Raw genomic sequence first — 17,127 nt, forward strand, 5'->3', positions numbered from 1 at the left:
TTATCAGCACTTTGTCCTGGGCGTCCCAGACCTCGCGGAGCCACCGAGCCGCGGGACACGGTGAAGCATCCTAGGCCTGCCGCGGGGGCCAGTCACGTGGTTCCCGCGGCACCCCCGTGCAGCCGTCACGTGGGTTCCGCGGCGCGCGCCCTGCGCAGCCGCGTCCCGGCCGGTCGGGCGTAGTGATGCGGTCGGTGAGCTACGTGCAGCGCGTGGCGCTGGACTTCGGCGGCAGCCTCTTCCCGCACGCCGTCTGCTTGGGGGACGCCGACAACGACGCGGTCCGGAGCGGGGGCTGGAACGGGGCTCTGGGGCCGCCCGTGGGGCGAGTCGGGGCGGGCGCTGCGCGGTGGCAAAGGATCATGGAATGGGCTGGGTTGGAAGGGCCCTTAAAGATCATCCGGTTCCCCGCCCCCCCTGCCGCGGGCAAGGACACTTCCTACTAGATCAGGCTGCTCAAGGCCCCATCCAACCTGGCTTTGAACGCCTCCAGGGATGGGGCAACCACAGCTTCTCTGGGCAACCTAGGCTAGGGCATCACCTCCCTCATCGTGAAGAATTTCCTCCTATTGTCTAATCTGAATCTTCACCCTTCCAATTTAAAGCCGTTCTCCCTCATCCTGTCACTCCAGGCCCTTGTAAAAAATCCCTCCTTAGCTTTCCTGTAGCACCTTCACGTACTGGAAGGTCGCTATAAGGTCTCATCGGAGCCTTCTCCAGGCTGAACAGCCCCAGCTGTCTCAGCCTGACTTCATAGCAGAGGTGCTCCAGCCCTCTGATCGTCTTTGTGGTCTCCTCTGGACCCATTCCAACACTTCAGAGCCTTCTTATGTTGAGGATTCCAGAGCTGGACACAGGGCTCCAGGTGGCATCTCACAAGAGTGGAGCAGAGGGTAGAACCCCCTCCCCTCTCCACCTCCTGTCAGAGGTGCAGGGGCTGTACCCAATGGACACCCCCACCCCACCCCCTGAGGAGGCTTGCAAAGTAAATGTTTCAGTGATCCATGGCTGCAGCTGGCCTATGCTTCCATTTCCATTCGACATGCTCAGCACCCTTGGCATGGCCCTGAATGCCGTACAGCTCATAGGGAGGTTAACTTTTGGGCCCGAGAGAGATTGTCTCCTGTGACAGTTGTGAGGATGTAGAGGTGTGGGAACGACCTTGCTAGGGCACAGGGGATCATAAACAGCGTAAAACCAAGTTTGAATGTTTCTTGACCTGTGTGATGGGTGGCTGTGCATTGGGAATGTTGCTGTCAGCTCCACAAATGGTTGTTTCTGGTGGGTCTGATTTGTTTGTAACTAGGAAGGGGTTAGCTTTTCCAGGTATATGAAAACTGTCACTTCTTTTCCTCAACAGTCAAATTTTATAACAGCCCTATCCTGCTCCCCTGAGAAGTGTCATGGCTAGCAATACAGTGGGTGATAAAATTTTCCCATAAGAGGTTGTGTTATATGGGTTAATGTCTGCAAGGAGTTCTGAAATACACACAGTTTAGATACACAGAGGCATGGTGCGGAAGATGGCATTGTAGGAGTAGGCTTGTCAGCTGGAGTGGTTGGTGATTATTAGCAGTATTCTTTAAAGAAATAATCACTCCTCCATCAAAGAGACTGAACGTCCAGTGTAAATCTGTTGTAAGTGTTCTTGCAGCCTCCTTCTGGCTAATTACATTTTCCACATTGCCATAGTCTTCCACAGGTGATTCAAGAAAAATGAAGTCAATTTAGATTGAGGGATGGAAGATGGGGTGATGATGATGACAACGATAAGCAGAGTGGGATGTTAAAGGAGTCAGTGACATGACTCTGAATCAATGGCTAGAGAAGCAGTGAGTAATCGGATGTTGTTCTAAGAAGCCACTCTCCAGCTCTTTTATCTGTGAGAGTAAAATTAGGGCTTTTATTTTTTTCTCTGACCTTCTCTATGATTTGAGGCTGTTCTTTAGCTCTTGTTTTGCTTTGCTGCTTCCCAGAGAGTGATTTTTAGATATGAATTCTGTATGTATTGCTGTGTGGGGATACTATTACTGTAATTGTGGATTTCTCCTTACTAACCCAGTTCTCTTGTACAGCTGAATGAGCTAGTGGTGGGAGACACCAATGGAAAGCTCTATGTTTACAAGAATGATGACAGCAAACCCTGGGCTGTGCGATCTTGCCAAGGAATGGTTAGTTTTTGACAAAATTTTTAGATGGTTGGGCCTTTTAGTGTATGTGCAGCCAGCTGTCCTTGACCACTACTAGAGGGGAATGAGGGCCAGAATGGATTCTGATGCCTTTTATGTAGGGATGCAAAATGTTACTTTTACCCACAGCTAGCTCCACAGCAAGAAGTGATGAGCAAGGAACTCAGCTTCTGTCCTACCTTGATCCTGCTCCTGTGCACTGTGGATTTTGCCCCTGGGCTCTGGGCAGTTGTGTGGCAGATTTGGTTTTGTCCCTCTGTTCTTTTTGTCCTTGGAAAGGCTGTTCGAGAAATGGTTAGAGAAAGGAGAGGGTAGGGCAGAGACTTATGCCAAAGTGCTGGTTTGGGTTGTCTTCTCTCATGTGTGGCCTCTTTTCTCTTGCAGCTCACATGCGTTGGTGTGGGAGATGTATGCAATAAAGGAAAGGTGAGAGCAGCCAAACTCTTCTCATCTGTGTCTGTAGGGCATGTGTGAGGTGTTTAGGAGACTAGGGTCATGTCATATCCAGAATGTGGAGGAGGACAGATTCGCAGATTTTGAGGATCTGCCCTTGCTCATAACATTTTAACACTATTGTTTTAAAGCTATTCTTGTATTTACTTATAACCTATATTTATCTGTGATCCCTGTGCAGGTTTTGATGAGCAAGGAAATCTGTCCTGTCTTTAGAAAGCACTTGATTTACATGTCCCCCTTGTGTGAGTGCCACAAGGCTTTCGTGGTTTTAGGGTTGCTTCTTCTCCTCAGTAGCTTTTGCCTTGCTCTGTGCTGGGCTATGGCCATTCTCCCACTTGGCTGTGTGTATTTAAGGTCATCTAAACAAGTCTGAGCCACAGAATGGCCTAAACTCTGAGCAAATTCTAATTTGCTAGTTTGAAGTCTAATATGGCTCATTTTACTGGGTTGGTATTTCTGGAGATTAAACTAGGACCACTGAGTCCAAGAGTACCAGTTTGGGCACTCTGCCTAAAATACTGTTGCTATCGGGATTCCGGTGGGGAGCAGAGCTGAAGTAAGCATTAAGAAAGCCAAGCACTGTTTAGGGATCACTTCCACGCATCAGCTTGATATCCTAGTCTGACAAGGGTGAACAAGACGTTTGGAACCTGCACTACCAGAGTAGTTTGTATTCTGGCTAAAACCCTTCTTCTGTTCCCTCTGTCAGTAATTTTGGTGGATCTGCCCTTGTAACTTCCCTTGCTCTGCTGTGAGATGGATTCTGAAGTTTTTCCCTTCCCTCTTAGAATCTCGTGGTGGCGGTGAGTGCAGAAGGCTGGTTTCATCTCTTTGACCTGAGTCCTCCAGCTTCAAAACACCCAGATACTTCAGGCCACCATGAACTGGCAGCAGCAGAAGAGCAGAAGCCAGTGTTCAAGCAACACATTCCTGCCAACACCAAGGTCATGCTGATCAGTGACATTGGTGAGCTAAGAAGCTGGTGTGGGAGGGAATTTGTGGGTGTGAAGTGGTGGGTGGCGAGAGTGTGAGAAAGAAAGTGTGTGGGACTGGTGCTCTAACAAATCACAGCCAAATCATGGAGAAGAGAAGCAATAACTTCAGGAATTTTCCTGAAGTGCAAGTTCTCATGACAGGATTGGGATCCTCAGGGATGCTGTCTGATGGAAACCAGCACAGTGGTTTCTGAATGTTGGGGGACTTGGGGCTGTGAAAGCCTGAGAGAGTCCATCTAGCTCCTTGTATTCCCTGTAGATGGAGACGGGAAGTGTGAGTTGGTGGTCGGTTACACTGACAGGGTGGTACGTGCATTCCGCTGGGAGGACTTGTCGGAGAGTTCAGACCATGTCTCTGGGCAGCTACTCCTGTTGAAGAAATGGCTGCTAGAAGGTCAGGTAAGGAAACAGGATGTTTAGAGCAGAACTTGTGATGCAGTCTTCAAGAGGTGGTCTTCCCAAGGGAGAAGCACAAAATCTCAGTCCTCAGTTCGTCAAAGCAAGTGTCTTGTTGATGGCTTGAAAGGAGATTTGCCCAGTGGTTGCCCTGTACATGTGGAGCAGCTGGTGGGTTTGTCTGGGAAACAACCTGTTCATCTTAGCCAGCTAGAGAGTATTAGTGGAAAATACTGGTATATTCTTAGGTGACTTTTGTTAGGGAAACATAACCTCTTACTGTAGTTTGGAAATTTTGCTTCTAGCTGAATTTGTTCAGTTCCTGCACATCTCTATCAGAATATCTGCCATAGTCAAGTTTAGACAGTGAACCCTTCTGAGGTGTTCTAAAGTTTTGAGTTCAACTCTGTAAGTGTTTTTCCACTGCCAGTATAGGTGGATAGCCTCTCTGTGAACCCAGGCCCCGATGGCTCCCCGCAGATGATGGTATCTCAGCCAGGCTGCGGTTATGCCATCCTGCTGTGCACCTGGGACTCTGAGCAACAGGCCGCGACAGAGGGAAGAGACAGCTCTGCCACAAGCAGGTGAATAGTGTTACTGCATGGGATAAATGAGGAGATTCCGCTGCAGACGCGTGTCACAAGGGGGCACCACCACATCACCTTTCTGAGGGAGGGATGTTGTCATTTATCCTTGCTTCAGTGGCCTGCTGTGCTGCTGGGAGATTGTGACTAAAGCCCACCTGCATCCTGTGTTCTATGAATGCTCTTCACACCTCTGTCACAAAGATGAATGATACTGTTTTCCTTGTATCCCACTCTCTTCTCCTTGGGTTGGGCAAGGAGGGTAACAAAGCTAGCTCACTGAGTGGGCAGTACTGGAGGATAAGGCAGATACATGAGTAACCTAGATCTCCAGAGAAAGAGAGAGGCAATCCGCTGACCTATTTAATGGTGGGAAGGGTAGCAACTGAAAGGCTGGGCCAAGTCCAGTTAATCTAAAGCCCAGGATGACACTTCATTCACTTATTTCTTCCAGTTGATGTAATTGGTGGTTTTCCTGATGAGACCCCTGGCAGTCCGTGCTGTAAATCATAACCAGAGCGGTTGGGATGAGGAGAGAGGTTATTGTCCTTGGCACTGAAGGGGCCTGTGTAGGGAATTTGGATGCATCTGTGGTGTTCTGTGAGACTTTGGAAGACCCAGAAAAATGCAGCAGGACGGGAGCTAAGTGAGTCTCTTTGATGTCTTAGAGACCTTAGTGGAATAGCACCATCTGAGCCAGCAGTCAGGCCCAGCTTTTTCCAGTTTTCTCATGCATCAAATCATTCTGCTTTTGGGTTTTTTTCTAACATTAGCAAATTCCTTTAATACCTGGGGTGGCATGTGTTATTTTCCTTACCTTTAAAGGTTTAACTTGTGCACACACTATCAGTCTTTGGATTTGTAGACCTTTGGAGTATACTGCTCTTGAGATTATTCTGATCATGTGTGGTTTGCTAACCTTTCCCTGATATCTATCTCTCTTTTTCCTAGTGAGGCCCCTATTAGAGATGTTATTCTACACCAAACATCTGGACGGATTCACAACCAGAATGTTTCCACTCATCTAATTGGTAGCATTCGCCGAGGTGAGAGGGTAGGAGTTCGGGGTCTCTGGCCTAACAGTTGTCCCTGATAATTTTTCAGTACTTCAGTTCAGTATGAAATCAGATTTCCTGTAGTTGAGGACTAACAGTGGGTGGTAGCTGCAAGAACAGAGGAAACTTGGCTTCTGTTAGCTAGCTCTCAAAGAAACATAGTTGGGTGTTTGCCTTTGAAGTTTTTATAGCCTTTGTCCTTCCCTTGGTAGCTCTTACTCTTCACCTAGCACAACAGTTTCTCTGCAGCCTTCACTGGCCTGCATTGAGTCATCCTGAATGGCTGCCATGCATTGCTCCTACAGATGTCCTTGATCTTTGCTTTTGCGTGGTTGCAGCGTATGGCCTCTTCTTAGTCCCTACATGCATTTCTTCCTTTCTTCATCTTTATTCTTGCTTTTGTGCTTTTCAGCATTTGGTTCCCGATACCTGGCAGCTATATCCTGCTCTTTCTTCACCTGTGCAGTCACAGCCCTTCCAGAGCTGCTTCTGTATTCATTTATATCATTTTCCATTGTCATCTTCCAATGTATTCTATTTGGCTGTTGTATCTAACTCTCCTCAGCTGCTGGCTTCTCTCGGCTCTGATACACTGCTACTGTGTCTGGGCATCTCTTACACACTGCCACTACCTTGTGCAACTCCTTTGTGCTCTGACCTGAGCCTAGTGCACCTGCTGACCCCTGTTTTGGCATCTATGGAGAATAGCAGCTTTCACTCTGCTTTGGAGCATGTAAGCATAATACAAGAAGGCAGAAAATTCCCAATGCAGATCACTTCTGTTGTGTGCAGCTGGCTAGAATCCAGTTGTATTTACTGTGTTCAAGTATTACCCCCTGTAGTGCTGTCTGAGAATAATTTAGGCTGTCTGGTGTAATTAGAGCTGGGGAGAAGAACAATCCACTGAAACCAGAAAACCCTTCCTCCGAGTTCCAAAACTTGTCGTGGTTTTGGCATCTCAGATGCTGCTGTGAGCAACGTGATCAAGAGAGCATTAAATCAATAATTTCACTGCATACAAAGCCTTGCATCTAATGATGTGTCTGTGAAAAATGAAGGCAAGCAGAATAAGGAGGAGATTGGGAAAAGCCCACTGACTCTGGACCATCAGCAGGGAAACAGCTGAAGGGTGCTATGCTGACCAGTTTATAAGGGAGACACAGCAGATTTGGATTAGAACCTGTATGGATGAATGCCAGCTAGGGCGAACAGAGCACTCAACCTGCTGACTTTGCTTTGAGGCTGATCTGTGGAAATAGGGCAGTCTATGTCCTTGGGGGTGTGCAGGGCATTGTAGCTTCGAGCTGTCTGTGGGCAGTGGAGATAGGCTTGCAGTATTAGGCCATTCTGGGGTAACTGCCTATTTGCTTTCAGCTCTTCTGGCTTGACTACTGACTGCCAGGTTTTCTGGGTTCCTGCAGACCTCAGAGATCCAGTGTCTCTCCTGCATTGTCACTGAAAGGATTAAATGCAGGTGTGGATATGGCTCAAATCCTCCGTGCCAAGTGTGATATCACTTTTTAAACCTGCCTGTGCATGTCTTTTCTGACTGGTAGCTGACTAGAGAGTGTACTGAAGGGCTAAAGCAGCCCAGCAGTCAGAGGAGTCTCCTCGTAAGATTTAACATCACATTTGTCAGTGTTGTCCTGCACACAACTGTGATAAATATAGGCTTTGGAGATAATACTGCTTGCAGGAAGTTCATAGCTGTTTGAGCATAGCCCAGGAAAGCCAGAGCAGTGTGTGCAGGTGAGCATGAAGGCACATGTCTAATCTTCATAAAGCAAGGGTTTTCTCTAGCATCTGAACAGTGTTGGCTGGGAGAGGATCACAGCTTCTGTGCAGTTTTACTGTAGCAAGACCAATAGAGTTGGTAGCATGATCTCCACAGACTTGTTCAGGAGTTGCCATGGAGGTGCTTTTGTCCTAATGTGACGGACACTTTGTCCTTCCGGTGGGACCTCTCTTTCTTCCCCTGCACCTTCCCAGAACAGATGAAGGCCATGTTCTTGTCCTTGAAAGAAACAGTGACAGTTCTAATACTCTTGTTTGGCTTCAGCTGTTCTTCACTCTGTCCCTTGTGTATTCTGGAGCTTGGAGAGGATTTGATGCAGTACGCTGAAGGGCTTGCAAGTGTGCATGTGGTACAGACATACTCCTAGGAGCAGCCAGCAAAGCCAGATGTTCCTATATCAGTGCAAAGTAAAGGGCTTTTTTTTTGAGATTCCAATGCCTTAAAAATAAAAACCAGCATGAAGTACAGTTGGTTGCAAGAATCTGTAGATGTCTGCTGAGCAAAGTGTCAAGGCTGGGCAAAAACCGAAGCAGGCTGGATCGGCTTGTTTGGGTTCTTATTTTTCAGAAGAAGGAGGGGACAATGCTCACAAAATGGCATCAACTGTAATTTTCCTCTGCACTTACAGGCTGCTCCAGTGAGAACAGTGGCTCAGGTCTTTTTGCCCTCTGTACGCTGGATGGTAAGTCCTACCGCTGTTCTGGAAGAAAGACCTGTGGGTCAGCAAAGGCTTGTCACTAATTCAAAGCAGGAAACCAGGGGCTCAGTGATTTAGGTTTTGAAAGACGGGGGAGCTGGGCTTCAGAAATGCTTCCTGGGTCAGGCAAGAGAATTCAACTCAAAGACTCCTTCTGCTGACATATATGGAGGCAGGAAAGCTTAAGGCAGGAGCCAAGGTAGGAATTGTCTCTGTGAGCTAGTTCCGCATAAACCATGCCTATGTGAGGGTGTGATGAAACAAAGCTGAGCCTTTCTTTCTGTTCCTTACTGGACTGGATCTGATATTGCACAGGCTTGCTCTCTCCAGGAAACCTGTTGTGTGTTCTGTCTGTTACTAAGAGCTGCCTTTCTCCCCAAGGAGAATGTATTCATCTGTGAATTTGATGAACATTAATTACTTGTATGGGCCCACGGTCTATGAGTGTAGAAGTATCAAAGCTGTGCTGCAGCAAGCAGTTGGGAAAATGAAGAGGCTAGGCCATTGTCCCAAAGGCACGCTGAAAGCTTGAGATGGAGAGCAAGACTAGAACTTTCATCTGCTGACTCCTAAGTTGCCTGCTTACCCTTTGGTCAAACAGCCCTTTGAGATGCCAGTTCAGCAGCACCATTCATGTATACAGGAGCCTCTAAATCAAGCAGAGATGTGTCCTTGAACTTGAAGGGACTTGGGTTGTTTCCAAAAGCAGATAAGGAAGTGGGTGGTAGAACTTGAATATTGGTCGAGAGAAGCTGGCCTCACACAGGCCTGAATCCAGCTACTTCTGCTGTGCCTCTGACTGAGAAGTGACAGGACAGCTGAATGAGGGGTTCTGTCAAAAAAAACCCCAGCAATGTAGCAACAAGATGCTGCGCTCTCTCTTCTCAGATAGGCAACCTGGCCTGTTTGGGCCAGATGTCTACCTGCCTGGGCCAGATGTCCACCTGCCTGGGAATTTGTTTGTTCTATGGGCCTGAACTCTGAAGCTTCTGCATCTGGCAAGGCTTCCTCCCTCATGAATTTTCACTTGTGAGCCTTACCAAGGCTGGAGGGCACTGGAAGGGTAGATTCTTGTTTATGTTCTGCTCCCTCACAGCCATCCTTCCACCCCCCAGTACTATCACAGTATCTCTGGATGATAGGAGAAATGGTATGTAAGTTGTCCAGCATGGTTTTAGCAGCCAAGAGGCTGTGCCCATGCTATCAGTCACCCAGATCTCAGATCATAGCTGGGAGCATGCTGTCCTAAGATCACATGATCTGTGGGACATGGTGAGAACATTCTAGTTCACTCACTGTCTTGTGTGAGATCTGTTGATGTACTGTACTTTGGGATCCTGATGTGGGCAGTTTTCTTTTTGTTTTAGAGTCCAATCCAATTAGCAGGGCTACTGCCATTTCTCTCTGTTTCCAGTTTCTGATGACAAGATAATGGACTACTGTTCTTCCCAGAACTGAGACTGTGTTAGTTATTATCAACCCCAGTCTGTACCATGGGCCCAACCCTCTGCCTGCAGAGCCTTAAGTGTTAAAGCAGTGTGCAGGATCCAGTGCTAGCAAACATCTAGCAAACCTTTTTAATACTTTCAAGACAATCTTTATTATTTTTTTTCCCTTCAGGGACACTGAAACTCATGGAGGGAGCAGACGAGCTGCTCTGGTCTGTGCAGGTTGATCACCAGCTGTTTGCTCTGGAAAAGCTGGATATTACTGTGAGTATCTGTGAATAGGGCTGGGAGGGATGAAGACAGAAACTCAACGTGGCTTTGTGTGTAAGAATTTGAAGGGTAGAAGGAGTATGACTGAAAAAGGCTGGGTTTATCTCAGGATGACACACAGAGGACTGACTGTCCCGGTGCATTCTGCACTCATGTCAATCTATCTGCCTGCGAGAGGTTGAGCTTTGCTCTGCCTGCTTGACCTAGTGAGCCCAGCATCCTGCTGGAATTTTTCATCCTCCAGCTGCCCTTTTATCTTATTGCAAGGTTGAATGAGTTTGCACCCTGCTAATACCCCAATTGTCTTCAAGCCCTTATACACGAGGATTACAGTAGAGAAGAAAGAGGTGGTCTCCAAATGCAAAAAGACTGGATGAGTGCAAAATGTCCGGACAAGATATCCAAAAGTGACATCTTGTTCAGACATTAGTGTACAGTCTTTGAAAAAGCAGGAGAGATTCTTGACTGCCTGTGGGAATAGTTGATGTCCATGCTAATATGCAATTTTCTGGTTCCTGTAGGGCAACGGACACGAGGAGGTGATTGCCTGTGCGTGGGATGGTCAGACATACATCATCGACCACAATCGGACTGTTGCCAGATTTCAAGCAGATGAGAATGTCAGTGCGTTCTGTGCAGGTAGGGTGCCTGACTGCAAAACCAGCCCTTAAAGCATTTCTTCCTTAAAGCTGCTACTCTGCTTTGGGAGTCCTGGAATCCTTTATCCGTCTGCAATGGGAAATAATTTCCCTGTGTGCATACTGCAGAAGGCCCAGCTAGTCTTCCTTCTGGTGGCATCTGTGAAAAGTAGGGGTGAGAAGTGATGCTGAGGTTTGTCCGTTATGGTTTGGGGCTTTTTTTCTGTCATTTTTGGGAGTCCTGCAATAATCTCTTGTCTTCCTGAACTGTTTTTTTAATTTGCAGATTTCTAAATTATTCTCAAGTGGAGATAAGAAGCCCATAGAACAAGCCTGAGCCTTGGATTTTGCTCAGCCCCCTCTCTTAGGCTTGCAGGAAGCAGCTTGTGAATCCCCAAGATCCATGCATTAGTAACAGTTTGAGAAACTTTCTTTTCCTTTTTCCAAAAGGACTTTGTATACCTAAGACCATGTCTGCCCCTCACCTGAACTGCTCACTGCTTTCTGCTGAGAGCTCTGGTACCTCATCATAAGAAGTTACCTCTTTTGTTCCTCTGTCCTTCTGGAACTAGTCAAGACTTTTGCATTCTGCAGGCCTCTATGCATGCAAAGGAGGAAGCAACAGTCCCTGTCTGGTTTATGTCAGCTTCAATCAGAAGATCTACATCTACTGGGATGTGCAGCTGGAGAGAATGGAGTCCACCAACCTGTTGAAAATCTTGGATCGTGACCCAGAGTTTGGAAATCTCCTGCAGCAGTTGGGTGTGGGTGAGTGCTAGGGTAAAGAATGTACAGGAAAAAAGAGAGGAAGGGCTGGCAGGTGACATGCTGGGAACTAGAGGTCCAGGTACTTCTCGAGGAGAAAGAGCTTTCATACCATCTGTTGATAATTCCTAATAACAGTCTTTCTCCATTTTTTTTTTTTGTAGAAAGAGATGACGTTTCTGCTGTCAAAGATCTGATTCACAAAACACTGTATTTTCCTGAGAAATGGCAGCAAAGCAGCCTCTCGCAGTGTCAAGACCGTGCTGGAACAGACTCCTCTGCCCACCACTCTGTCATCCAGGATCCCTTATAACAAGTCACGTGGAGGCAGATATCTTTAATATTGGCACAGACTCTTCTCTGACTGAATCGGGCATCTAGTGAAGATGAAACTGTTCTTTTCCCATCTCTGTCAAAGTTTCCAGACAGCAAAAGGTGTACAGGCTCGGTGCTGCGAAGGAATGTGCTTGGCTGTAGGCTTGAGTGAAGGTGGTGGATATTTGCTTTTAGCTGAGGAAGCTACCAGAACAGCAAGAGGCCAGGGTGGTGCTCCTTGGCCTTCCACTGTCAGTTTCCGTGTTTTCTGGTAAGCTAAAGTGCTTTATGTGTGACTGTGGAAAAGTACTGAGGCCATAGACAGAACACCTGACCTCCGTCTCTATTTTGGCCTATTCTTACAGCTGTTGTGGTGATTATTTCTGAGTTCTTAGGAGGATCACAGTGCAGGAACTGCAGATGGAGGAGCAGGCAAGGGCCTTTCCTTCTGTTTAGGTGTGTTTTTAAAGTAGACCCAGGAACTGTTTGACTTTGCTCTGCTGCTGCTTTTCCACCAAGCAGTTTTTCATGAACCACCTCCTGTTCTGAGGAGCTGGAGATGTGTGTGAGATGAACCACAACTTGCACTAATAAGTTTTCAAGAGGTAACAGCTCCAGTGAACCCCAGCTGTCCTTGAGAGGAGTTACTTGTCTCCATCTTCTTGGACAGGGTGATCCCAGAGGTTGCTGTGACATAGCAAAGCAGCTCTGAACTGGCAATAAGAAAATCCTGTCTTAATGGTGGATCTGTGATTGTGTAAGAGCATGGCCATTCCACAGTAAGCAGTGGAAATACTATGCTTCCCTCTTATCAGGGAGGGAATGATATTTTGAGTCTTGAGTAACAGAAAGAAGTGTGCTGGAGGCGATGTTCTGCTTGCTAGTATATGGGGAGTCTGGAAAAGGCCATTGCTCATATACAAGGCCCAAGCAGGAACCTTTCCACATGCTGCCGTTTTTTGTCTGTTTCATCTTGCCCCTTGCCTAATTCAGCTTACTAGAATAGGAGCAGTGGGCTCACCTTCTGTTTTCCATCTTATTCTCTGTCATTTGTGTGATGTTTTATTGGACATAATGAATGGAGCTGTCCCTTCACCATTACAGCAGCCTGGAATCAGAGCAAATATAATTCAGTGATCTCTCTTTATCAAGTGGTAACGCTTAAAGATCCTGTTGGCTGTTGAAAACCTGCTGTTCTGTACTCTGCGAAATGTCCATGGGCAGCTTAAACTGGGAGAAAGAACTTTCTACAGAGGAAAGGAGTGTCTTGCCCTTGGGTTCAAAGCAGTGCTGTTGAAGTACTTGGGGAGAAGCAGGTGTCCCTGCAGCTGGGATAAACAGTTTGGTTTCACTGTATTTGGAGATGTTTTCAACCTAGCCTTGTTGGTACTTGATTTTAATCTTCAGAATTAGTGGGACCGACGTAAAGAGGAACCACAGCAGAGCAGGACTCTGCAGAGCAGTTCCTAGAAGCATACAACAGAAACAATGCTGTGGCAATGTCCCTTAACAGACCTGCCTCTTTACACCTGTTCTTCTTCCATCCAGAGCACAGACTGCTGTTTTCCTTCTACTTACGGTCACGTATTTTCTTGTCCTGCTTCTCTCCCCACAAATTCTGTGACTTCTGTCTCCCCAGCTGGGGACAGAAACAGGATGGTTACAAGCATCAGAAAATAATAACACCTGAGTTTTCAGTCATGGCTTGCACAACCTGGCATGTGTGCTGCTGCACAGGCGATGGGCTGTTCTGCTGCGTGTGCTTTGACAGAAACGGATGGAGCCCTACCACAGCTTGTGCCAGCAATGGCCCCACCCAGCACTCTTTGGCTTTGCTGGGGCAGGTATTCTCCACAGAAGTACTCTCTTGACCTGCTGCTGGAACCCCAGGGGTTCCTGCAGCAGTTGCCTGAAGCATTTTGTTTGCTTGAGACTTAGGCCTGAGCTAGTCCACTTACTGGGTCTTTGTCACAGAACTCAGAAAAATCACTGACTATTGAGGATGAAACAACAAGCGATAATGGTTTATTTCAAATCAGGGTTTCTTTACAGTTCCAACGTAGGTACGTTGCAAGAGTTGACTACAACTCATCTGCAAGCTAGTAAGAATCACTGAGTGAGGACAACACTACTGCAAAGATAACCAGAATATCTTCGCGTTTTAGCAGGCGTAAGAGGATCCTATAGCACATTCACTCACTTGGTGGAGTAAGGACACTCAACCTCAATGGGAAGACCGTGCTAGGCATCCCTGCCACTGGGAGGACCTCTAGTTGCAGACCTGCTGCTCCACAAGGAATCAAAATGGCCTCTGGCGAGGCTCCAGTTATACCTAATATTAGGGCTCGTGGTTGTGGTGGCACACACTGGCTGGAGTGGTCTCCAGGACTTCTGCCCAGTGCTGACTGTAACACACAAAGATCCCTGCACCATGCCTCAGGCCTACTACTCCCTGCCAGGGCTTACAGGCTAGTGCGGTGCTGCTGTATTGTAATTCCTTCTTGAGGCCTAATGGGCAAACAGGAATGTCTGTGCTCATAACAGGTAACAACTCAGTGCTGTCTGTTTGTGCCAAATATAAACCTTTATTAGCAACACAAGCAGGCATACAAATGGTTGGATGACTGAAACTGTTTTATGCAAAACAAACCTTGCTGTACAAATCAAATAAGTTTCAAGGAAGAAAGGTCAAATTGATCCACCACTGGGCTGTTAATTGTTGAGAAGAAACACGAAAGGGTTAGTGGGGGAGAGGTGACAATTTCCTAAGGACCATCTTTAAAAGAAAATGGGTAAAAAAAAGACAAATGTAGGACAGGAAAGGACAGCCTGTGCAACCCAGCCCTCTCTTGTTCTTGTCCTGAGGATTACATTAGCATAACCCTAACCCTTAATCCCTAACTCCTAAACCCTTGCCCCTAACCCTAACCCTGACCTCTAATCCCAACCGTGTATGCTGTGCAGGGCCAGGCATGCTGCATTGTGAGAAGCAGAGGTGACAACATATGAACTTTCCCCAAAACTCTTCAGCTCTTAGAACCATTTGAAAGGAAATATCCTAATGTTTGAGGGTTTCCCTGGCAGTTTTATATTGCTTACAGCACATACTGACTTGTAGATGCATTTTAGTCCTGTGTCCCTTGTGCACAAAGAAAGATAAAAACTAGGTCCAGAAGAATTAATTGGAATTGTATGGCAAGGTTTTGGTAGCTTGTTGAGGAGGTTTTGGTGAGAAGCTGCTAGAAGCTTCCCCCCATGTCCGATAGAGCCAGTGCCAGCCAGCTCCAAAATGGAGAGTAGTGAGACATTGGAACAGGTTGCCAAGGGAAGTTGTGGATGCCCCATCCCTGGAGGTGTTCAAGGCCAGGTTGGATGGGGCCTTGGGCAGTCTGATCTAGTGGGACATGTCCCTGCCCATGGCAGGGGGGTTGGCACTAGATGATCTTTAAGATCCCTTCCAACCCTAACTATTCTATGATTCTATGATTCTAAGATGGACCTGCAGCCAGCCAAGACTGAGCCAATCAGTGATGGTGGTAGTGCCTCCGGGATAATATAATAATGAAGGGGCGGGGGGAAAGCAGTGCGACAGCGATTGCAACTGGAGAAAGGAGTGAGAAAACGTGAGAGAAACAGCTCTGCAAACACCAAGGGCAGTGAAGAAGGAAGGGGAGAAGGTAGTCCAGGTGCCAGAGCAGAGATTCCCTTGCAGCTCATGGAGGTCAGTGGTGGAGCAGCTATCCACCTGCAGCCTGTGGAGGACCCCACACCAGAGCTGGCAGATGCCCAAAGGAGACTGAGACCCCCATGGGTATCCTGCACTGAAATAGACTTCTGGCAGGACCTGTGGCCCCATGGAGAGCAGTTTGCTGGTAGGATTTGTAACGCTGTAGGAGGACCCATGCTGGAACAGTGTTCCTGAAGGACTGCACTGCATGGAAAGGACCAGTGTTGGAGTATTTTGTGAAGAACTGCAGCCCATCAAAGAAATTCATGGAGGACTCTCTCCCATGGGACGGATCCCATGCTGGAACAGGGGAAGAGCGTGAGGAATCCTCCTGAGGAGAAGTGGCAGAAATAACATGTAAAAAACTGACTACAACACCCAGTCTTCAACTCCTGAGCAGCGTGGGAGGAGGAGGTAGAGAAATCAGGAGTTGAAGTTGAGCCTGGAAAGAAAGAAGAGGGGGAGAGAAGGCGGTTTAAGATATATTTTTTATTTTCTCATTACTCTACTCTGATTTGGTTGGCAATAAATTAAATTATACTTTCCCCAAATTGAGTCCGTTTTGCCCATGACAGTAACTGGTGAGTGATCTCTGTCCTTACCACAACTCATAAGCTTTTCGTTGTATGTTTTTCTCTCTTATCCATCTGAGGAGGGGAGTGGCTTTGGTGGACACCTGGTGTCCAGCCAGGGTCAACCCACCACATGGAGCTTCTTTATTTTTCCTTGGTGAAAAGATGACTTGATTCTTTCATGCCCCAAACTCCAAAGTGACAATTAATTAATTGGATACAGTCAATGTTTCCTAAAGTCGGTGCTTTAGGCTACTTCCACTGGCGAGTTTTCTGTGAAGTATAAATCTACTGGAAGAAGCAGCCACTTAGACTCTGTCTCTCTACTGATGGATTTACACTATAGTTTTATAGTAACTCATTGCCTATTTGTCCTTGCCAGCCAATACAAGCCACAGATTTGGAACTAGGTGTTCTTCCCATGCACCAGAAAATGTTTTGGTGCATCCTTCTCAGTAGTAGGTTGGCATTTCCACTGGTGCCTGGAAACTTTGCCACAGGGCAGGATTTGCAAGATGTATTTGTATGTCCCAGTGCCAGCACACAGCAAGTGAGGAGTCCAACAGCATTCCTAGACACGAGGGCGTTTGCAGATTCATGGCTTTGGTTGTGACGCTCAACTTACTGGCAAGAAAATAAAGGGAAGGGATTGCTTTATTTTCTTGAGACATAATAAACCTACTGGCCATTCCTGCTCTCATTTTTATGATTTCTTTGCTGAATGAAAATCCTGTAACTCTTCAGGTATACCCTGGCATTTGCCGGTGGAGTCTCTTGAAAGGAGGACTGACTGCAAACACATGTAGGTGGTTCAGTGGTCTTCAGTTCCATAACTCACCTGCTAGTGGAGAAAGAAGGAGCAGACCTTTGGGAATATGGATGACTGGAGCTCCTGCTTCGTTCAAAACCAAGTGACCCTAAGCTCCGGGAATCAGTCCTTAATTGTGGCTTTGCCAAAGTTCATGTTCTTGAGATAGGTTTACCTCTTGCACATACATCTTGGAAGGGGCCTCAGAAGTCCATTTGCTCATCCCCAGGCAGGTTCAGCTGTATGTCTCGCACCAGCCATGTCATGCTTCTCAGTTGCAAAGACTTGTTGTGACAGACACTTCCCTGCAGACTGTTTTGCAACTGTTGTGTCCACTCTGCTGGAAAGTAGCCCTACTAGGAGCTGACCACCAAGGTGTTTGAGAGAGATTATCCCTAAAAGAGCAACATTCCATTG

At 47.1% G+C, this 17,127-nt stretch overlaps 1 protein-coding gene across 2 annotated transcripts; it reads left to right on the top strand.

Annotated features, from left to right (window-relative positions):
• Nucleotides 1-123: 123 nt before the first annotated feature.
• On the top strand, nt 124-16,614 carry ITFG2 (integrin alpha FG-GAP repeat containing 2). 2 transcript variants are annotated; one of them, XM_054087168.1, is made up of 12 exons: nt 124-281; nt 2,076-2,171; nt 2,574-2,615; nt 3,434-3,611; nt 3,900-4,039; nt 4,472-4,620; nt 5,572-5,666; nt 8,099-8,152; nt 9,788-9,879; nt 10,407-10,524; nt 11,118-11,291; nt 11,453-16,614. In XM_054087168.1, the coding sequence occupies exons 1-12, from the start codon at nt 186-188 to the stop codon at nt 11,599-11,601; spliced, it is 1,383 nt and encodes a 460-aa protein (XP_053943143.1). In that variant the 5' UTR covers nt 124-185; the 3' UTR covers nt 11,602-16,614. The 2 variants fall into 2 exon arrangements, with proteins under 2 accessions (XP_053943143.1, XP_053943148.1); XM_054087173.1 differs by having other exon boundaries at nt 171-194; nt 11,453-16,613.
• The last annotated feature ends 513 nt before the right edge of the window (nt 16,615-17,127 follow it).

This window comes from Cuculus canorus, chromosome 1, assembly GCF_017976375.1.
Source record: "Cuculus canorus isolate bCucCan1 chromosome 1, bCucCan1.pri, whole genome shotgun sequence".
NCBI classification, from domain to species: domain Eukaryota; kingdom Metazoa; phylum Chordata; class Aves; order Cuculiformes; family Cuculidae; genus Cuculus; species Cuculus canorus.